At 36.8% G+C, this 24,469-nt stretch overlaps 1 protein-coding gene across 6 annotated transcripts in view; it reads right to left on the reverse strand.

The window, feature by feature from the left end:
* Positions 1-24,469, reverse strand: part of AKAP6 (A-kinase anchoring protein 6) — a 280,671-nt gene that overhangs the window by 23,528 nt on the left and 232,674 nt on the right. For all 6 annotated transcript variants that reach the window (XM_057428430.1, XM_057428429.1, XM_057428431.1 and 3 more), the window contains one exon: positions 7,669-7,884. In XM_057428430.1, the coding sequence (XP_057284413.1) occupies positions 7,669-7,884 (216 nt within the window). The remainder of the gene's footprint in view (positions 1-7,668; positions 7,885-24,469) is intronic.

Raw genomic sequence — 24,469 nt, forward strand, 5'->3', positions numbered from 1 at the left:
TCCATAACATGATGAAAATCCAACAGTTAAAAGTCTGACTTGGTGGCAGTGAACCCACATGACCACCTCTGAGTGTTTGCTCTCTCAGAGAACTGGAATTCGTTCTGGTTTGGCTGGGGTTATGAGTCCGAATATAAACCTGGGGCTTCCTATCATTTTTTAAAAGTCATGCTAAAACATTACATCTGCCAGAGTGAGTGAAACAGTTGAATAAGTTAGCAGATTGGATACACTGCATGGAGCATTTAACCTTTGGATTGTTATCCTATGCTGTTAGTTAGTTGCAACAGAAAGTTTTGAAGTCTCTCATGATGGAGAAGAGCCCTCTGTATTAAATGTATTATTACCTTTTTCTTTCTATTTACTCTAAAGCCCCACCACTGCAGTGACCACTCAGGAGATATCTTCAGGAATATAACACAACATTTACCTGAATTTTTATTTCATTTTGATGGAACTACAATTGGTCTGCAATTTTTTTTTAAACAAGATATGCACAAGAAGGATTTTATCAGCTTCAGTTTTGCCACATCATTGACACTTCATGCTGACATGGTGGCTGCCATCATAACTATCGCTGGTCCTCCAGAAAATGATGAGAGATACAGAATTTCTTGGAAGAATGTGGGACATGTCTCCTATCTTCAATTAAAGTCCAAAAAATCTAGGCCTATGTTTGCCATTTATGTACCTTCATTTCAAATCCTACAGATAATTATTCCATGTCACAAATCAGGCATGCAGTGAAACTCAGAAGCTCAAAAACATATACACCTCAAAGTAGGAGAATAGTGCATCACATCACAGGCTCGACAATTAAACATCCATTCACTTTAAAATTACGTATTTTAAGGAAGAACCAAAGTGAGCAGTATTCAGTATTGAAATATAAGTAAAACAAGATGACAGGAACAAATGCAAGCAACATTGTACTGTCATATGTTATATGAAGAGGTCTGATACCAAAGCAAAAATTACCTGTGATAGATAATGAAAAAACAGTTTGTAAAGGTTCAAACATGAGTCATATAATAGGTGTTCAGCACTTTACAACATGTAGGGTGCCCTCCTCAGCCAAGTAAGTTAATCATCAGTCAGTACTTTTCTGTGTTATGTACTTCCGATGAACTTCTAAATTTTATGCAAGATTCTTAGCTAGATCTCACCTTACAAAATAATAGTTTATGATAAAATAAAAATACTTTAGAAACTAATGCTTTGCTTAGTGGAGCTATCTAAAAAGTAATGACAACTTCATTTTTTACCTCTAAAGGAAGGGGCTTGTGCTCTTTTTTTTTTATTTAAGCCCAGAACAAGTGTCATTCCATGATGTATTGGGCTTACACTTCAAGGTTTATGTAGCAGGGGAGGCTACCAGGCTGGCTTTTGTGAGAAGCTGCTCAGAAGCCTCTTTTGTATCCGACAGAGGACCTGTAGCCCCATGGAGAAAGGAGCCCACACTGGAGCATGTTTGCTGCAGAAATTGTGACCCCATCAGGACTCACACTGAAGCATGGGAAGGACTCACACTGGAGGACTGTCTCCTGCAGGAGACACGCTGGAGCAGAGGAAGAACATGAAGAGTCCTTTCACTGAGGCGGAAGGAGCAGCAGAGATACAGTATCTGATTAATTGATCACAATCCCCATTCCCCATCCTCCTGTGCCACTGGAGGGGAGAAGGAAGGAAAATTGGGAGGTAACTTTAGCCCGAGAAGAAAGGAGGAGTGGGGAAAAGATGTTTTCAAGAGTTAGTTTTATTTCTCATTACCCTATTCTGATTTGATTGCAATAAATTAAACTGATTTCTCCAAGTCGTGTCTGTTTTGCCTGTGACAGTAATTGCTGATCTTCCTGTCCTTATCTCAAACCATGAGTCTTTCGGTATATTTTTTCTTCCCTGTCCAGCTGAGGAAGGGCAGTGATAGAGCAGCTTTGGTGGGCACTTGGCATCCAGCCAGGGTCAACCCATCACACATGGCTTAAAAAAATATTGCCAGTGAATTAAATATAGAGAAGTGAAGAGGAGACACCATGGCTAGCACTATTAAAAACTGTTTTCTTTTACAGAGAGCATCACAGAAACAGAGAAATTGAGAAAAAGGACAAAGATACCAGATCAGAAGCACAGTATTTTTAAACAACTTGTTTTTCAAAGTGCATTATAAAGAATGAAACACAGAGGAAGCCGGAAAAAATCCTAAACGGAGCTTTAAGCAGGCTCTTCCAGTGCTCAGAAACAAGCTTGTGGAAAAGAGAGAGGTGCCTTTTTTTTTTTTTTTTGAAGTGAGCTGTCTCACCATTGCAGATTTTCCCAAGTCCTTGCAACTCTAATTAAAATGTGGTAATTGGTTATGTTACCTCAATTACCATGATGCATGGACATTGATGCAAAGTGACACCAATTGAATCCCTTGGGTATTATACCCCAAGGCCATCCCATTTATTGTGGCCTTATTATTTTCAATTATGTGACTGGATGTACAGCATACTTTCAAGCTGATACAAACAGGAGTTTTGCTGGACATACAGCACAGTATACACATGGTATGACTCAGGAGAACAAGAGAAATAAAGATACTTCTTTTTCAAAAGCATAGTAATGAAATTACTGATCAGGCAAATGAATATTTCAGATATTTTCAGGACAAAGTGGGAATTACAGCACTTTAGCCCAAATCTCCTTAGCTCAAAATCCCCATTTTAAAAGCATGATTAATACTGTCCCTTCAATAATTAGCCCTCTCTGTTGAATAAGAAAAGAGACTGTCTGCTCCATAAAACAGATATGCTTCTCATTCAATGAATGAGCAGTCTGGAGAAAAAGCAGTTTCACCAGTCACCAAAAAGGCAGGAATATTGAACTGCAACTGAAGACACAAAACCTATTAGAAACCACACTTTTGTCTCTCTCCTAGCCACAGCTGTACAACACTTCTATATACTATGGTATTGGTAAAACGGTCCCAGAATAGTGAATTCCCACAATCACTTCATTGTAGCTTTCTAAAGAGGCATATCTGACTTGGACAGCACATCCCCAAACTGTGAACATCTCTAGCAGCTGGAATAATCCAGTGAGGCTAAACACAGGTTACACTGGTTACACCACTGGCTGAGCAAAAGATTAAAAAAAAAAAAAATTGCATAAAACAATTGAACATATTTGCACTTTAACTGCAGTAAACTTACGGCCATGACCATGACTGAGTCTGACTCAAATCTTTTTTTAACTGTTCAGTTTTCTAAGTAGATTAGACCCTCTAAAGGAAAGTGCACAGTGAGTTAAAACTTCTCCAGCTGTTGAGCAGGAATTTTAGATGGCAATTTTGTATTTAGTTGACTAAGGATTGTTGCTATTGCTTTTGCAATTGCCAGACGGGCTTCTTTTTCTTTTAAAATGATTGCTAGAAGAGTCTTGTTAGGCAAACTATAAGGCATCTGTGTAATTCTGAAGCTAAAATTTAGGTGACATATAACATTACATCAGTAAACTATGGAATGATAAATCTGGGGGGAAAGAATTTACCACAAAAAAAACAGATGGAGGAAATAAAAACCTCTTTTGCTAAAACAGATTAGGACTGCTTCCAGTAAGAAAGTGTCCTACTGTTTTTTTAAAAGTCATTGTTTTTTCCATTGTATGAATATTTAATTCTTTATAGCTAGATTTACCTACTGAATCTAACCACATTTCAGCCTTCTGGAGTGATTCTTATTGATAATTTCACAAGCTAGATATAACTTCTGGTTTATGAGAAGGACATATTTTGCCAGACTTTAGGTGCTTGTACACATTAATATCTTCTTGTTATTCGCAAACTTATGGTGCCCACTATTGCAAAAGTTGAGCAAAATTAAACATTGAAAACCATCAATGAAGACAAACAATTCAAAAGAAACATAAAAGCCTTTTGTGGCTAATTCCAGCATAGCTTTGTAATGTTATAAGTGCCCAGAGAAGTGACTGAATAAAAAAAGGGCAGAAACAGGACAAAGGAAGATCCCAGTACACAAATTAAGAAGACATTAGAAGACGCAAGTGACTCTTGTCTTAATATGAGACAATATAATCATTTGGGCTATCTTATTTGCTGTCAGCAAGTCAGATGCCATGAATGAGTCAGATGCCACCAGGGTATAAAACCATCTCATTTGTTTTCATAAATTACAGTATTCTGTGGACAACTACAAATAAAGACTTGTTACCAAGGGATACTTTTTGTGTGCCAGGACTGGCACACCATCAAATACAAAGAGATAGGGAAGCAGAAGAAACAGTTCTGGTACCTACCCAAGAAATGACTCCACAGGAACTACGTGAAAAGGAGTTTAGGACATGCCAACTCAGGCAAGGGAAGACAAAGAAACCTGAATCCTGCAGTGGCTGGGACATCTTTAAACGTTGAGAATACAGATAGCTTTATCAACATGAAAAACTTGTAGATGCTGATATAGTATAGGATCTTATTATTATAAACAAGCCTAGGCTGAGAGGCTCCAAAACAAAACAGCCCACAGTGAAATTTAGATGAGCATCATGATAGCTCTAAATGGCTGCCATTTCTCAGTAGAATGATACGCCCCTGCCTGTTGAAAGTCAACTAAGCCCGCAAGTAACTCCAGACTACCTTAGGCAAAATGGTAACAAAGCAGCATGCACCTTGTAAAGTTCCAAACATCCACACATCAAGCAAGGTGCCATACCCTGACCATGCCTCAACTCCTGATCAACTGCAGTCCCAAACAGAAACACAAGACTTATTCCTGTTTCAAGAGCAGCATCATGCTCTTTAGTTTATTTAGAGTAACAGCAGGTACAAACAGGAAAGCTTCCACACGGCAGCTGCCCACATGCAAAAGGAGATTACATGCATTCACTACAGTAATTTAGACTTCTGTTCAGCACTGTCTAAGCTATCACAAATACAAGTTGTTTCTGTTCCAAGTTCAGTGGAAGAGATTTATGTACTACAACAAAATGATAAGTTTTGTAAATGAAAAAGGCATTTCATCATCTTTGTGGTACTTTACCTTTCAGAGAAACACAGTAGAAACTCAGTTCAGTCTCTGTTGGGCAGTTATAGATCCAACAGATATTCAGCCTCTAGCAACTAAAATTCAGCATTCTGAGAATTAATTTTTAGTTTGGTTGTTTAATATTGCACACATTTGGTTTTGAAGGTCCAAAACTCAAATGTTTTTATTACTACTGGTCAGCTCATTAAACATTTTGTATATCACCAACCAACAGTTTGCTAGAGCTATTAATGTAATATATTAGTAATGTGAATAAAAATGTTTTTAAGATGGACCTATCACAAAAATATAACCAGCATTTCTCAAAAGAATTAAAAAGCTTTACTGTTATAGTTTCTTTACGATTTTTTTTCTATTGCTCTGTCTCATATTTACTCCATTTCTATGCTTTTCACTAGACATGAACAAGTCTTTTTCCTTACCTGCTTCCATTTCTCCTTTGTAGATGGTTGATAAGATAAATCAGATACCTGCATGCCCAGTGTCTGGACTGAGGCTCAAGTAAACTCCATTGCATCTAATATTGCTCTTCTGCCTGTCTTTTAAACACCTCCTTCTTACAGTCTATTAGCAAGAAATAAATACAGACAAAATGGAACTTTTGCCCTGTCCTCATCATACATCCTCTTTTCTTCATAACTTGTTAGTATGACTATTCTCCTTCTGGTAATCTGCATCAGTTGCGACATCTACAGCTCTCACTACCTCTATGAGAGGAATCACAGAATCATCTGGGTTGGAAAAGACCTTTAAGATCATCAAGTCCAACCTTTACCCCAGCACTGCCATGTCACTAAACCATGTCACTAAGGGCCTCATCTGCATGGTTTTTGAATACTTCCAGGGATGGTGATTCCACCGGCGCCCTGGTCAGCCTGTTCCAATGTCTGATCACCCTCTCAGTGAAGAAATTTTTCCTGACATCCAGTCTAAACCTCCCCTGGCACAGCCTGAGGCCATTACCTCTTGTTCTATCACTTGTTACTTGGGAGAAGAAACCAGCCACCTCCTCTCTCCATCCTCCTTTCGGTAGTTATAGAGAGTGTGCAATGTAATGTCAAGCAGGATTTGGGCTTTCTGCCTTTCTCTACATACTTTGTTGTCTCTTTCATCAAACCCATCCCCAAAGGAGTTTCATTAGCATCATTAAGATTTGACATTTTTCTGCTTGTTGTATAGGAAAAGCTCTTAGCTGGTCTTGGCTGTTTTCAACAGCATTCCTCATTAATCAATATTTCCCTCTCTGCATCTAGATGTATGAGGAAAGGCTGAAAAAAAATCTTTCATCAATAAACCACTCCTATGCTTACAAAACCAACATTGACACTCCATCTGCTTTTGTATGATGTCTTCTTTCTGTGTTACCTCATATGACACCTTGTTTGACCCGTCCTGAAAGCTTGCTCAAACCCATTCTTTCTTCAAGTCCCCTTTCTGTCTCAATACCTGAAGCAAAGCAGCCAATAAAACAAACAGGCAAGGTGCACCCCTACTTTATAACATTTGGTAAAAGTAGGACAGCAACAGATTACTTCTATCTTCAAACAATTCACTCATCCACAGCATTCTTCTCACTAACTCACCATTTCTTGGCCCATTTAGACTAACAGTATTTTCACTTAGGAACTGACAGTATTTCTGAACAATGTCTTGTATATCTTCATACCACACTACTCTAACGGCACTAAAGAAATACAGTTTCTGTTATTTTTGTAAAGAAAGTCTAGCAAAAAGAAGTTAAAAGTAGTGTTTCACTGTTAGAAAATTTTAGGAAGCATATATGTGTCAACCATTATTTTCCTTTTATTTGCTTGATATAAACCTAAAAAGATTATGTTAGCTAAATATGTCACATTCTCAGATTTCATCTAGGTTCTTCAGTATATGAACCACATAGAGTTATAATTGCTGTCAATGTAGCTGCAGTATAGAGGCTTCAGCATTATGATAGTAGCACAACACACGCTGAGCCAATTCATCCATTGCAACCAATGGTTTTACAGGAGGGATTATTTTGTTCTCCCTATGGTTTATTGTTTAAATGTAGATACTGCTTTGTAATGCAGTTTTATGCTGTAGAAAATCTTTCTAATTTATGCCACTTAATGGATGGTTTAAGCAGAGCGCTATTTTGCCTTACAGGAATCATTTCGCTGAGATAAAAGCAAATTAATGCATTTTACTTATATTCAATAACACAGAATTGTATATTAATCACATACCCATGGCATTCTATGTGAAATACACTTCTACTGCTTGGATGCTCATTAAAACCAGTCTTACTTACACAGAAAATGTTTTTTCTGAAATATATTTACAATCGGTGAAATATGTCTCTGGGCCCAGTTCTACTAGGTACTGAGCAACTTGGCAACAGAGAATTATTTTCATTATTTGACAAGATCAGATGTAATAAGATTAAATATCAGGCAAACAGAAAATGCATCGTGAGTTTATCTTAGTAATCAGTCTTGTCCATAGAATACGATGCTTTGTGAAAAACGAAAGCTTCAATTGTTGGCAGTAAAGACTAGGAATAGCACCTTCAGTCAGCAGAAAGCACACTGAAAAAGTTTGTCTTGCGAAGAATGAAACCACATGAGATCTTTTTAAAGCAAGTGTCACTCACCGAGTCTTTTTCCAATCTCTTCTGTAGCCTAGTCTGCCACTGGACAGCTTGCATGACAATGGCTTCCCACCTCCTCTCAAGGTTTACGATTATCAGCTGCATAGACTGGTGATCTGCATTTAGGTTACAGGTCTCCTGCTCATCCAGGAGGTGCTGGCATAATCGCAGCACAGAGGCTACCCCACGACGTCTCTGTTTGATCTCACAGCATAAAGACTGCAGGATAGACAAACAACAGATGTCAGTGTGGAATACTGTGGAGATTAAAACATTTACTATTATCTGATATTTAATGGTGCCCAATCTCTGTTTTACAGTAGCTTTTTTCAGCTCTTCCATAAATTCCCATATTTAGTGGCAAAGCTTAGAGTTTTATCTCCAGACAAACAGTCATAATCTTAATACTACAGGAGTACAGCTACTTTCAGTCTTCTTCAAACAAATGCTATACATATCTAACTGTCTTAATAACATTGAAAGTTTTATGATGTAGACTGGTTTATTCTTCCCTTTTTTTGCATTAAACTTGGACACATCTGAAATGAGTTACACAGACAGTAATCGGATTCAGAAATTCCTTAGGAAAAATCCGGGATGTGTGTATGAAATGTAGTCATGCAATAAGAATATGTGTATTTTTAGAAAAAAACCAATAGAAATTATGGGTCATATGTACCCTTTCAGAGAAGAAGCCTTAAGGAAGGATAAAATTCAGTATAAATTTCTTTACAAAAGTTTTTTATTTTCATAAAGTATTTCCAGGGTAGGTCTATATTCAGTTAAATGTAGAAATACTATGATAACTGTATCTTTCTTAGGGATTATTAATTAACTGCATTTATTTGATCATACTGCTACAAAGAATGCAGTCTGACTTGAACTGCATGATGGGAGACAATCGCTAAGCACTGATACTGCTGGATATTGATGGGAGCCAAGATCTGTTGGTTCTATGCCAGAAACCCAAGTAACTACACTGAGAATCTTATTGAACAGCAGTAAAAATAATGCACCCTACATGAAAAACTAAAGAGAGATCTACCACCTGGAAGCAGTTAATGGCATGGGGTGATTTTGAGCATGGTTTTATCCAGAGTCACACTCTACCACCGTTCAACGTCAAATAGGGATTTTATTAACTCGTAATGTATTTTAATAATAATAATATCTATGAATCAGTGGTACAAACACATGTGAGGATGACTGCTTTGGCCCACCTTCAGAACCCTGTATCTCTGCAGCATTGCATGGTTCAAGATTTTGACTATTATCACAGGCCTGTGCTACTCCTGAATTTAATGCGACTGTGCTCCACACGTGGGAGCTTTCCAGATAATTTAAACTGTAACTTGCCAACATCTGTTTCCCTCTGTGGGATGCTACAGATGAAAGTGCATGACCCCATGAGAAAATCTGAACTATCTTCCGATATTTTTTTTTTTTTAAGACTGTGTATTTGCCTTTAAGCTTCCAGTTAATCATAACAGCAAAAAAAAAAAAAAAAGCCATCGCACCTCTCAAAGCTGCTCACAAGTATTAACTGATAAAAAATCAGGACCTGCCCTCCTGAATGTTATTAGCTAATCAGTAACATTCTATAGAATGTGAATTCAAATTCCAGATTTTAATATCACTTTTTCTTTAGTTTGGTAATTATACTTAGAAATATTGTACCTCAAAGAAGTATTTTGATGTTAGATCTGATTGATCAATAATACTAAGCTGAAAGTCTGAAGCAAAACATCAGTATACACATCTAAACATACATCTTTAATTTTCCTATGGATAGTGTGCAAGCAATTTTTTTTATTCAAAGCCTTCAAGAGAAATGATGATTAAACCCACAAACACAGCTGAATTACTAATTTACTTTCACTGGCACAATTGGGCCATTCTAACAGTTAACAGATTGCTTATTAATCAACAAGGGTAAACAAGACAATGCAATCTCATTTAAAGCAGAAATTTTAATGCCTAAAAGTATTAGTGTTCAAAATGTTAATCCCGACAAGGCTTCATTACAAGATGTCTTAAAATGATTAAGTACATTTCATTGTAAAGTACACTGAGTAGTATATTAGCAGGTGGACATTTCATACAGATGTTCTACTTATTGATATAATGCATTCTATAGCTATTTAAATTACCCTAACTCTGTAATAGCTAGAATTCTATTACTTCTATAATGAGAGAACCCCATACCTTTAATATTTCTGAATTTTAAATAAGGTGAATGACAAATTCCCAAACCAGTATTTATGGCAAAATATGACCAGGAATTTTATTATTCAATTTATACCAGAGCTGCATTTTCACTTATGTTTCCTGAACTTGCCCTTATTTATTTTCCTAGAGTTCATTACTAGCTTCCTTCACAGTTCTTGATGTAACCACCATGTCTGGCACATTTCCTTTCTGATGCTGTTCATTAGACTAATGTCAGAAAAAAACCAAGCCAAACCAAAATATCTACCCAAAGATAAAGCCAGGGTTCTTATTTTACATTTTATAATAGCTAAGCAATTCAGTTTTGTGGAAGTGATGTAAGTCATACACCGATGGCAGTCAAATCTATGTAGATACGCAATAATTCATGGAAGTCAATACAGAATCTGGCCCGCAACATTAACTTACCTTGAACTATCTGATGTTGTCATTTTTTATAAATATTGTTCTTTTTTTTGATGCAATACCATATAATATGATGAGGTAAGGAGTATTTCATTCATAAGCCTTTATAACTGAGGCCTTTACGTTGTGTTACCTTGAAAGCAGAGCTGCAGTATCCAACTCATTTCTAATTTACATCAATATTACACCAGCATAATAACAGTAGCTTTACTGAAGCTATTTCTGATTTACATGGCTGTGACAGTACAGTTAGGCCTATGACACTTCTGTTTCAATTTTATTACATGATATTATGGTTAATATTAAAATGGAGAAGTATGAATTGCTTGTATCTAACTGTGTTGAAAGAGTTGGCTATAGCAACAATACTTTAAAAGCCAGGGAACTTAATCACGTAAAGGTATCTTTAAGCCCTATATAATAGCACTAACAATTATGAATTAAACCAGTATTAGGGTCTGGTATACAGTGTCCTAAAGGAACACCATAACTGCTGTATCCTATGACATGGTATCTCACAGTATTGCATATCCACCCATGTTCTGTTACTGTTAAAATGGCACGCTTGTATAAAAACCTTTCAATATGTCAATTGTACATGCAAACTATGCTTCCAGGACCATGGTTACTTTAATTATTTGCAAGGTGCATTCTACATTGCGAATTAACAGCTATCATTCATGCTAAATTAAAAAAAAAAAAAAAAAGAGAAATGATGAGTATTTATACTGAGGCTTGGGCCTGATGGTCTACATCTGTTATAATAAGCTACTGGATACTTGACAGTTCAGAAAATTAGGATATGATCTAACAGTAGACTGAGGAGCATCACTCAGGCTCGCTTAGTCTCCTGTGCATGAAAAAGATTTGCTGAAGTACAGATTAAGAGATCAGACACTTTCGATTGTGGGTCCTCACAATATCATGTGTCCATTGAGCTGCAGTAACTGTAAATACAATTCAAGCCTTTGCAAACATGAAACACTTTCACTTAAATCATTTACAGTGATACTCAAATTAATACACTTGACATTTTTGCTGCAGGCTAAGAGCATACACAGTAACCGCAGCTGCTGAACTTGACTTTGTGTCAGAGTCCTTTGCTTCACAACAGATACCCTGATAACATTGAGGTGTTATTTGTTATAATGTTATTACAAGTCACTGTTCCCCATGCTGAGAATTCCTGTCCACAGTGCTAGAATCTTGGAAGATTTTTCTTCCCTCTGCCTACTCCTATTTTCAGTGCTTTGAAGCTATCAACTGCATAGCCAAAAAGGGCTAGCTGAAACTACTTTCACAGCTTGTTAATACCATTCCTTAAATCATCTGGAAAAGCTCCTGCTGAGTCGAATGACATCAAACAATCTTTCTGAGCCATGGGCTAATGACACTATCTATAGGCATGGACATAGCTGTGATCTGAACAGAAGGTGCTCTGCATAGCTGTGTGACTCCTAAGTGAATGGCTTATGACCAGAAACACATGTGCAGCTTTAGGCAGACCTAGAGCATATGGGAGGCATAGAAAGATGGGGAGTTGAAGAATTCTAGACCCCTCAAGCCCCAAAACCTCCTCTATCCCTACCTGATACTTCCTGCAGTGTATCAATGCCCGAGCTGTGCTGCACCACCTCCTCTGTAAGACTGAAGAACATGGTTGGGAAGTTGGCTTTCCCAAACAATGCAATGTGTTGGCTACTGAAGCACAGCTCCATTGAGGTTCTTGAACAGGTGCTTAATATTAGCCATTTAAAAGTACTAAGGCTCTCAGCAACTTCAGTAGCACTACTTGTGCTTAAAAATAGTTTAAAAGTCAGTTTAAGATTAGTTTAGTTCATTCAAATCCACATAAACCACACATAATCACTACATGAAATGTTGTGATATGATTTATGCAGCATCATTTATTACGTACTGTTTGGGGAATTAGTTTTTACAGGATCTGAAGGTATTTCAAGCATTTGTCTTTCTTGCTTTCACTTTAGAATTAGGTGTAATAAAGGTACATGGAGAGATGCTTTGAAAATAGATCTTTGAAAATAATTGGAAGATGGAAAATAGTAACTTATACAGATGGATTTTGTTTGTGCTTTCCGGTTCAGAAGAAATGTCAAAGTATACCGAGACAAATGCTATTTCTAGGCTTATTTTGTGTTTCTGTGTATGGGCAATACTGGGTGCTTTTAGAAAAATGAAATAAGATTTTCTTCAGATAACTCTAGAATGAACAGATCTAAAAGGAAGTTTCTGTCTAACCTTGGTCTGTTAAAGGCTTACTTTTTCTCCTTGTTACAGGATGGGGGTATGTGAGGGAGATGTGGGGATGTGAGGGAGGGAATGATACCCTTCCTTCCCTTGCAATAGTTGGTACTTGATGGAAGACAAGTTACTTAGCAGAACAAGCATATGCAGAAATTAAGGCAACAGAAGCTACCCTTATGAGTACAACAATCAAATAGCAACTCTTGAAAAACTGTAATTTGCCTTCTGATTTCTGGCTAGTGAAGCACTTCGGTTTTCTAAAGTGCTAATGAAAAACTTTTAAGTATCATGGCTAACAGCATTAACATATCAATGAAGGGAAAAGAGGAAACAATATTCTCACAAACGTTGGGTAGAATGTAGTTTTCAGTGTTTTGTGTGAAATGGTAATACCTGCTGGAAATTCTCTTGTCTGGGTGATGCATCCCTATATTTCAAATTCCATTCTTACAGGACATTCTTACAGGTGAAAATAAGCATTTCTGCTTCTGAATGACAAAGAAACCCAGTAATTCCTGCAAAAATGTTAGTAAGAAAGTAATTCCTCAAAATAAAAAAGCTAAATGACAAAGATAGGAAATGAATGATGACTTGTCATCTTTTAGAAAAATACTGCCAAACCTGTGTGCTTTTGCTGATTTCAAGGTTAAAAGAAAATGTCACCTAATATGGGAACTCTACTCAGTTGCGTACTGTGGGACTTAATCTATACTGAAACTAAATATTCTATAAGTATGCAGTGAAGTGCAAAAAACAGCAATTGAAAAATGACATGATTAAATGGCACAACATGCAATCATTTGCTCTCAATTATATCAATGTATCTTCTTCATTTCAAGGAGTCAGGCAGAAATATTGTTTTTTAAATGCCTCTATTAAATTGGGCACCAATAATAAAATAGATGAGAGTCCTAATAAGCTCATTTACGTAACATACATCACATACCACAAAACTATTCTCTCCAAACGGGTTTGTTCATAGATTTGTCTCCTGGTTGTCACCAGTTTTGGCTGTATTAAAAAATTTTAAAGGCACAAAGCTTGCAGACCATTCAGTGGAAACCTTTGTACTTAACCCTTGAGACATCTTTAATGTTAATTATGGAAAAAGTATTGATATCATATCTTTGCTGTCACATTTTATTACGATGATGGTCACAACAGAATCTGGGACTGACATTTTAGAAATATCATCTAATTGCAAGGCAGAAATACAGAATGACAGTTTAAAGTAGAATATGACTTCTTTCAAAACAGTGAACTGGTTCTTTTTATTTAAAAGTCCTACTTTCAATAGCATTACAACCACTAAATTGCTAAGTTGATCATCTCTCTGTAACTCATTGCTTAGCAAGGTGTTACAATATCTCTCTTATGCTATATTCCTTGTGAACTGTGTCTGTTTCTACACATACTAAAAATGACAATGAACAAATAGGAAAAAATACTTCATTTTTGCACTGGCTCCAAACATCTATGTAGGCGCTTACATTCTACATATAAACAAGTGCTTACATTAATTCCTTCATTTCACTAGCATTAAAAAAAAGTGGGAATTTGTGTATATTTACAATAAATAATGCAAATATATTTATTAATAAGGTAAATACATTTATTTTAAATTATTTATTTAAAAAAGCATTCTAAAAGTACCCATGTTCTTTTCCATTTTTCTCTAGAAGTACAATGTATGCATTAAAACCAGTAGCAATCCAGAACAGATACTTGTGGGCTCATTCCATAAAAGCTGCTATTATATCTGTACGACATTTTTTAATTCCTTTGTTCTATTTCTTATGCTCGTTTAAGTACTTCAAAATATTTGTTTGGAAGAATATAGTTCAATGGTCTGTTATTTAGCTCATATTCCCATGTAACTAGTAATATGTAATATATTTCTCTTCATAAATTAAAAACACTATTAAAATTCCAGACGTATAAAACAATATGAAGATTAAGTTACTATAAAAGAAAATATAATAGCTTACAGATTGCTTGTATCATTACTAAAGCACTGGTATCTATTACAGTGTCTCCCTGGAATAAAGAATGCGCTTTTGGCAATAATCTGTTAAAAAAGTGCTCATTATTGTTAAGATCCTCCTATCTTAGCTCTAAACTAGTGTGCAATTACAGGAAGGTAACTTTTAAAATAAAAGAAAAACTGTAAATGCATCTTCCTTACTGAAATACAGAATAGCTTTTTCAAGCCTTATTTTTCTTGTGCTTCATACAGAGGATTAATTACATTCATTTTCACACTGAAATATTTTAGAGCTATCTACTACACATTGCAAAGTTGGGGTTAACTTGGTTCCAGGGAATAAGCCAAGTCATTCAGACAGAGGAGCCAGACATGATAGCAGTAGGATTCGTTTTTCTGGTCTGGCACTGTTTGTGTTTAGAAGTGCCTTTGGTTTGTGCCTTCTTCTCATTCAGTTTGAGAAGTTCTCTTTCCACTGAATTAGATCCAGGGGAAAAAAACTGAAAGAAGTGACACAATTTGCTAAGGTTTCTTTTTTGTCCCCAGAAAATGCTAAAATTAAAGTAAGGAATCAGAAAAGTAGGATAAATATTAGTATTGTTGTGCTTTTGTAACAAATCTTGAACCACACTATCCAAAAAACTCATTTGCCTGTAGTGGACATGACACATTTGAACTTTTTGCCAGAACACTGGGCAGAGTTTCGAATGTGTGTGGAAATTCAAGAGATTAAATTAAGGTACAGGTGGAAACTTTATAAAATCAAGTAAGGCGTAAGTTAGGTTCAACTTTACTTCCACATGTTGGGAATTCACTTGGAACTACAGCTTGAAAGAAATAAAAATATTTCTCAACATAACATCACGCACTAGATGGCAAGAAACCCCCTCCAATTGCCTAAGCACTTTAGGTATCAGAATTCCAGCCATCTTAACAAACAGTTAATGTTTAAGAATCTTTAAAGGAAGAACTTCCTTGCATGGAAGTACATCAATACGTGTAACCCTCAGGATGAGGTTCAGATGTTAATACTGTATTTACTCCCTTTCTTAATCTAATTCTCCCACAGATGGTAGACATGCATTTTTGCTGTCCCGGTGCAATGGGCCTGGTATATTCCAAAATGTAGTGAGAGTTTACTCTATTCTGAATTAGAGGAAAAAAGACATCCAGCAGTGCATTAGTATTACCTTTTATGGGAAAGCAGCTAACATAATATAAATTAGACTAATCTTTTAGAGTCTTCAGGAAAGGCAAAGTGATAGGAAAGAGAAAATAAACACATTCCTTTGGCTTTTTTCGTCTGTCACTGAAGCAAATTTAGCCTGGATTCAAAAATGTACAGCTTGAGCTGCTCCAGGCTAAACAGAGGAAAATATATTATGACGCTTTCATGTGTATCTGTATAAGCACAAGGACAAAAAGGAGGCCTTTCTATAAATTGTTTTCCTCATCTTATTTCAAAAACCCAACACATCCTGAGAATGGATATGTCATAAAAACATAAAATCACAATTTTCTTTGTTTTGCCATATCTTAATCATAAATATATACATAGACACACACTTTTTGGTTTCAGCTCAACTAAAAGTCCTCAACAAGGGAAATTACTTGCAGCAGAATCAACCAGAGCCAGGTAGCACTGTGATGAGATAGGTTCACTCATATCTGAAGTAGGCTAGCCTACCTCAGTATCCTACTTGCATAAATAAGTTTTAGGCAAATGTTTGCATAAATGTGTTAAATTTTAAATAAACATTAACTTGCCTCCTGTACAGATTAGGCAGACATGCCTTTGACATGCACAGTTTAGTCCCACGGCTATGAGAAGGCTGGAATTAGAGCGAGGACAGAAGCAGGTGATGTGGTCAAGATGAACTGTGAACAGCAGTCAAAAAGCGAAGGGTTGTCAAAAGCCCAGTGTCTTGCTGAGGTGGCTGTTTGTGTAATGGTCTTAGAGGCTCAGCATTACTCATATTATCACACTTTCAACCATCTTTCTTCCACTGCCTGGATGACAGTATTGGGGTAAGAAGCCTAGGTAGGATGAAACCAAAGACGGTACAAAACAGGCCGTCTTTCCTTCACTAAAGCTTAGACTAACTAATATACTGAGGCTCCTGTAATTGTGCCTAAAACATGAAAATAAGCATCACTGTGATAAAAAGAGAGGTGGTGCATTACAAATGACCTTGCATCATCAGCCACTGGCAAAATGCACAGAAAGCCCACCAGATTAGAGACCAGGCCTTCAGTTTTATTCTGAAGTGAGGAAATTCATCACTCTCCTAACAGACCAGGAAGGGAATCCTCCTGCAAAGGACAGGAATCCACATACGTTGTTTTGGGGGCTTTATTCATTAACTTTCTGCAGTAAGCATAACCTAAGCTGTTCTGCTGTCTCCAGTAATATGTTGCCAGCCTGTAAATCCCATTCCTGACTGACATCTCATACTTGTGATACCTAATATACATGATAAGGATTGCAGTAACACTTCAGAATGTATACTGAAGGCCTGTTACTTTTACACTCATATTCTTCCTCATACTGAATAATACTTTACCCTGCAAATAATTCTACTAAAATCAATGGGTTTCCTGGAAGTATGAAATTACTTTTAGTGTGAGTAAAGGTACTAATACAGTCCATAATATTATTCCCTACTGGGACTATGATCTATTAACTTACTTGCAAAGATGAAACTTGGGAAACCTGTCCAGTACTGAAACCAAAATTAGGCAATGGTCTACTAGGCCATGATCCACCAATTAAAGAAAAACCTTGTCAGTAGGATTTAATGGCTCCAGAGAACACCATTCAATCAATAATCCACTAATACTGGAGAGATTTGAAACTGAAAATGCAATACTATGGCTCCAAAGAGGCAGTTATAGACAATCAAGTAAATCGTACAATCACATGCAGTAGTACAAAGTAGACCTTAATGGAGACAGGACAGTGAATTTTTGTTAAATCTCTTATATTTGCAGTCCACACTGCAGCCTAAAAATAGCTACTAGGCTACTCTCCACCAAAAGATGGTGTACAGTGTACTGCTGCATCTGACCTGTGATGAACAAAAGGCTCATCTGCTTACTACAGTAACCACCATGCCAAACCCCAGCCTTAGCTCAGGAGCCCATTGCCACTGCTGAATCAGGAGTGCATGCAGGTAGTTTATGATACCTCTGTGGAACTCTGCAGCATGTCAGATCTAATCATCCCTGGTGGCTAAATTGTGTGTCTCTTTCTTTCCGTCAGTAAAGGGAGCACTTGGGGGCAAAATGGTTTTAGACAACCAGACAGTGTTTATGATCAATTTTGGAATTTTGATTAATTAAAAACTAAGAATCAAGGTAAAAAAACCCTCAGAGAATTCATAATTCAAGCTTCACAGTCCAAATGGGATGATGGAATGAAAGTTGCAGTCTCAGATGGGATATTTAGTCCTAAATAATAGGGATATTTAATAATAGGGATATTTAGTCTTAAATAATAAAAGTCCAGAGGAGGGCCACAAGGCTGATCCGGGGACTGGATTACCTCCCATATGAAGACAGGCTGAGAAAGTTGGGGCTGTTCAGGGGATGTTTAGATCGAATATAAGGAAGAAATTCTTTACTGTGAGGGTGGTGAGGCACTGGAATGGGTTGCCCAGGGAAGCTGTGAATGCTCCATCCCTGGTGGTGTTCAAGGCCAGGTTGGACAGAGCCTTGGGTGGCATGGTTTAGTGTGAGGTGTCCCTGCCCATGGCAGGGGGGTCGGAACTAGATCATCTTAGGGTCCTTTCCAACCCTAACTATTCTATGATTCTATAAATGAGAACTATAAATTGTATTAGATTAGAACTATAAATTAGAACTATAAATTAGCCCTAAAAAGAGGGAGCTTATTGAAACACAAACTGAACTTTTTTTCAGGAAGCAGTAAGCATATTAAATTAAAATTTGAAATACATTTCAGTATAGTATTTGAGTACTCTTTCTGTGTGTGTAGATGTAGTACTGAGCATTGATATTTGAGTATATTAAAATCAAATTAGAGCTATAAAACCATATATTGTACTAGGGCCAAACCCTCATATTTTTGGGAAAAAAAGTAGGTATCACTGGTAAAGAGATGGCTTCTTATTTAAGCAGTCTACAGAGCTGCTGCTTTAGGTTGGTGGGTCATGTAAATTCAGTCTGTGTTTTCTTCAAACCATTGTAAGTGGCATCAGGCTACATTTGACTTTGCAATCCTAACTCTTTTTTTCATCAGATTTAATACTGTATGCCTTCCTGCTTGTTAAAATTTAATCCAAACAAAAATGAGGGAAACATTTCTTCATCTGTGAAAAAACTTAGGGCTCTCTCTTTTTGAGAAATTTGTTAAAATGATTACTTTTTTTCTGTATAATCCTAGGGGTATAAAAAGGATTAAAACCTGCTTGAGTTCTTTTGGACTTTCTATTGGAAACTGTTTTGGATACTTTTGTTACACGCATATTGACTTTCTGTAATTCTTTGATTGCAGCTCTGCCATGAACATCATTCCAAAAACTGTAAAGGATCCAAAATGCAGTAGTGAAAGCGATTCCTGGCACCTGTAGGAACAGCCAGAACTTTTCTCAAATCTATAAATCTCCAAATCACTACTCAAAATTAACACTTTTCTTTGATTTCAGTTTGGCCATAATCTTATATGCTCCCAAACTGATTTTTTTTTTTTGTTTTATTTGATAGAATTAAATTTAACTGAATTGCTTGCAAGATGTACAGTGCTGACTCTTATGCAAACTTTTCAGTTAAAATAAAGAACATCATAAGAAGCACTGATCAACTGACTGATTATAAATTACCAATGCAACCTATATGGTTTAATCAGAAAATTCAGTTGCTCTGGCTGTTGCAGAAATTAGAGATGAAAAAGACTTTTTTTTTAATGACATTGCATCATCTAGTAGGCTCAGTCACAAATTCAGTGGAAGATGAAAGCACACACTTCTGAGTCTAGTCATTAGAAACAGTTACAAGCATCAGGTAATTTATACTGTTTACAAGGCAAACAAATGGCTACAAATACTACTAGCTATGGAATTCGATAGACCATTGACTTTCAGAAATATTAAATGAGAAAACATTTTCAGCATTTCTTGGTACAAATAAACAGTCTGATTTCTTTAATGAATACACTGACTGAAGTCAATGAGAACCACAGGCTTTTAGTACTGCTGAAATTCAGGTCTCTGTTTTAAAGGCCCATACACAGATTCGGGAAACAGGTATGACAATATATATAACATGTTGCTTATTGCTTCATATAAAAACAGATCAGAAAAAGTATGTGAAATGCCATTTCTTTGTTGCCAAAGAACTCCCTTTACCTCTGCTAAAACCCTACTCTGTACAGGAAAATCCTGTTCACAGTATCACAGAATCACAGTATGCTAGAGATTGGAAGGGACCTCAAAAGATCATCTAGTCCAATCCCCCTGCCGGAGCAGGAACACCTAGATAATGTTACACAGGAATGTGTCCAGGCGAGTTTTGAATGTCTCCAGGGAAGGAGACTCCACAACCTCCCTGGGCAGCCTGTTCCAGTGTTCCGTCACCCTCACTGAGAAGAAGTTTCTTCTCAAGTTTAAGTGGAACCTCTTGTGTTCCAGTTTGTACACATTACCCCTTGTCCTATCATTGTTTGCCACTGAGTAGAGCCTGGCTCCATCCTCATGACACTCTCCCTTTATATATTTATATACACTAATAAGGTCACCCCTCAGTCTCCTCTTCAAACTATAGAGACCCAGCTCCCTCAGTCTTTCCTCATAAGGGAGATGCTCCACTCCCTTAATCATCTTCATTGCCCTGCGCTGGACTCTCTCCATCAGGTCCCTGTCCTTCTTGAACTGAGGGGCCCAGAACTGGACACAATATTCCAGATGCGGTCTCACCAGGGCAGAGTAGAGGGGAAGGAGGACCTCTCTCGACCTACTAACCACCCCCTTCTAATACACCCCAGGATGCCATTGGCCTTCTTAGCCACAAGGGCACAGTGTTGGCTCATGGTCATCCTGTCGTCCACTAGGACCCCCAGGTCCCTCTCCCCTACACTGCTCTCTAACAGGTCGTTCCCCAACCTATACTGGAACCTGGGGTTGTTCCTGCCCAGATGCAGAACTCTACGCTTTCCCTTGTTATATTTCATCAAGTTATTCCCTGACCAACTCTCCAGCCTGTCCAGGTCTCGCTGGATGGCAGCACAGCCTTCTGGCGTGTCAGCCACTCCTCCCAGCTTAGTGTCATCAGCAAACTTGCTGATAGTACACTCAATTCCCTCATCTAAATCGTTGATGAATATATTAAATAATACCGGTCCCAGTACTGACCCTTGAGGCACTCCACTAGTTACAGGCCTCCAACTAGACTCCACCTCACAGACTACACACTCCAAGTTTGAAGGGGAAGGAGAAGAGGATACTTTATAAACCTTGTTACTGAAAGCAACAGAGATGGTCCCACTTCTACACGATTGAGAAGGGATTCTGAGATGAACAGATACTTAAAAGTCTAAACTTATTCTTGAGTAGCTGGTCTGTGAGCCAAAGCCATAACTAACACCTTTTTTGATGCTGTTTGGTCATTTCTCAGTATTGAACACAAAGTCATAAGTTTTATTGCAAGTGATGGAAATATATAACTAATTATTTAGGCTCCCTTGCAGTCTTTTGCAGGGCATTTTCCTGAGAAAAAAGCTTGCTTTTTGAAGTCCCAGGCACATAAAAGCAAATGTGGCAGAACACTTCTACTTACTAGCCAACAGGCGCACAGATTTCTGGCTAAACTTTATTCAACTGAAATTTACTAAAACTTTCATGAAAGAATGTGAATTCTTTTTATTATTGCCCCTTGTTCTTTCCTGCTCCAAATCTCTCCTGACCCACAAAATTGCCATACATCATTAGGTTAGGAAATCAGTTGTGCCTACTATTAGTCCCATGACATCAGGTCCCTCAGCTACTAGAATTACGTGTTTACCTGATAATCTTGTATTTCATTTAAAAAGTATGTTTCTAGTCCTGGTTCTCATTGTTTTTGTGAAAAGCTAGAAAATATGAACTCGAGGGACTCAAAACACAGAACAGAAATAAAAAGGTTGAACACATAAAATAAACTTATGTTTGTAGTTATGAAGATCACATTAAAGTAAGTCTCTTGATTTTCTTAGTCCAGATTCATGTTTTTTTTCTATCTTGCAACAGAAGAAAACAAATCAGGGGTAAGAGACTCACACTGCCCCTTTTACAGCTGAGCAACATGTATTCACACTTTCCCCCTCTAGACAGGCACCCAGGTTAGCCTACACTCGGAAGCTCACTTAATGCTGCTGGGGAATGGCCAGCAAGTGTCACTGCAGACTGGAGCAAACTTTGTGCTTCTCCTTCATAACTAAACATGAAATTTTTTTAGGCAGCCAGGGGTACTAAATACTGATGGAATAAGTAACAAATTGGCTCTGCAGATGAAATGCATGTTGTGTTGCCCAGAGATCACTGGGCTGATCAAAGTATACCACATAGTTTCCACAAAACCAAGAAAAATTGGACCTTACATAAGCTGGGTAATAACCTTAACTAAAAATATTCTAGTAATTCCAATACCTAAGTATGATAATAATAATGGAAAAAACCTCAGCCACACATACTCAGCAGGATTTGAATTTCAAATATAAACAAGAAACAATGGTGAATGCAAGGAAGCAGTCTCTTTTAATCACATATGAAAATAGAATATACAGAGAAGTAGCTTAGATGAAGGAAAGAAGGGCTGCCTTGTGGTTAGTGACAAAGATTAGGGTCACTGTAGCAGGGTTCTATATTAACACATCCATTGACCTTCTGTGAAAACCTAGAAAAGTCACTTAATCTCTGTGCATTTTATTTCCCCCATTTTTAAAAGGATACTAGTACCTACCTTAAAGGTTTAGTGGGGCTTAGTTCCTTAATGTTTGTACAGCATGTACAGCTCATTGACTGGATAGTACTATAGAAATGCTAAGTATTATTATTACACAGCAATATCCCAAAAGAAGGGCAATGCATTAGCATATTCTTTAATAAAAAGAACACTCAAATTAATACAGTATGACTTCTTTTATGAAAGAAAACAAAGAATTCAAAATAATTTCCTACTCGTGAATTTAACAATCCCTCTTCTCACAACATTGTTCTCATCATGGGTCCCAACTGCATGTGAACTATACATTCAATTCATCCTCAAATTGCAAAATGAAAGCAAAGCACCTGAAAAATGGAATAACTGTTTTTCCTAAGGCATAAGTGTAATTTAAAACATAACATTATGGTATGAACATCAATGGCACTATTGAGTTTATTTTATTAAAAAATGTTTCTCTGTGTATGGTGGCTATGTGTATAATTGGGATGGTGCAGCACAATACACTTCCATTAAGAAACAGCAATTCACTTACCACAGTGAAAGCAGTAATAAGATTAAACTCTTAAGTTAAGTGGAAAGTAAGTCAAACTAAACCCCAGCAGGTTTCCTACTAGTGGCATAGCTAATGTTTTTCAAAATGTTCTAAATGTTCTTTCTCAAATATATGTATTATACACTGCAGTATTGTTAATTATATCCATTTTCTCTTTTATACACTTCCCCAGGAGATCAGTGAAGAATGGAAAACTTACTTATAGTGGATTTCAGATTTAATGAGACAAAGATGGTTTAATATATATGACAAAGTGATGTGCTCTCACCATATTTGATAGGTAATTATTTTTTATACTCTAATGGTTACCATTTTGAAAATAATTAATGTATTATTTATGTAATTAATAGATAATCAACCGAGTAATGAAATACTCTGGTTACATCATGGTGGGTGGTACTATGCAGTTTAACATCTCCAGAGCTCTTGGCATGACATCATGTCATATATAATAATAGATTTCATTTGAGATATTTATGCACGTTCCAAATACGTAAGCAACATTTCTATGGTATTTATGTTCATATATACATAAACATATATCTAAAAACAAGTTTGTCCGAAATTAGATTTTTTTAATCTATAGTTATGCACTTAAATAAATGCCATAATTTTCCACTTAAGTAAAAAGCATCCAGCATTTCTTATGGAAAAAGTGGATCTACAGTTGTGAAGTTCTTCAGGTCTATCAACAGTACTTTAATATCATTAGCTTTGAAGTATGTTTATAGGAAAAAATGGAATCATCATGATTGTTTCTCCATTAGCAGAAGACCACAAATCATCAAAAAACAAAAAGCACCAAAACAAAACCCAGATGTCATAATTTAAAATTGCAGTCAAATAGAAATGCTCAGGAACCTGAAAAAAAACACACCAACTTATCTACATTGACACAACTTTCTCTCAAATCCTTATGATTTGAGAAGAAAGAGTTAAGGAATGACAAATTGGGAAGACAGTAATTTTTCTGCCATTGTTTTCTTGAATGCTTGTACAAAAAAAGCATGGTTAGAAGTGCTTGCAATGTGCCCCTTGAGATGAGCATTTAATAAATAGTCCATCCACTTAAGAATGCTGCTGCCCTAGGCACCCTGATATACTAATAGAAGAGAAAAACCTCTTTATACCTCTAAAGCTCAACAATGACTAAGATTCCTGGCTTATTCTTTGGTCAAAGGTCACTTGCAGAGTAAAGCACCTGCAACGACGACTCAGGTGACAGTTTATATAGAAGTGATAGCTATGAACAGAAGAAAATCACATGGTTTTATCAGGTTTGTTTGCTAACTTAATAGCCCTCTCTCCTAAATGGTCCTGCTGCTTTTGGGGAATGGAACAAAACATACAACCTCCATTAATACAGTCACAAATCTGAATGCTGGCCTTCAGTTGAAGGAGCTTATCCATCTGAATATTAGTATTGTGAC

Source organism: Pezoporus wallicus, unplaced genomic scaffold (genome assembly GCF_028554395.1).
Source record: "Pezoporus wallicus isolate ANWC-B61680 ecotype Strahan unplaced genomic scaffold, APGP_CSIRO_Pwel_v1 contig_3486, whole genome shotgun sequence".
NCBI lineage: Eukaryota > Metazoa > Chordata > Aves > Psittaciformes > Psittacidae > Pezoporus > Pezoporus wallicus.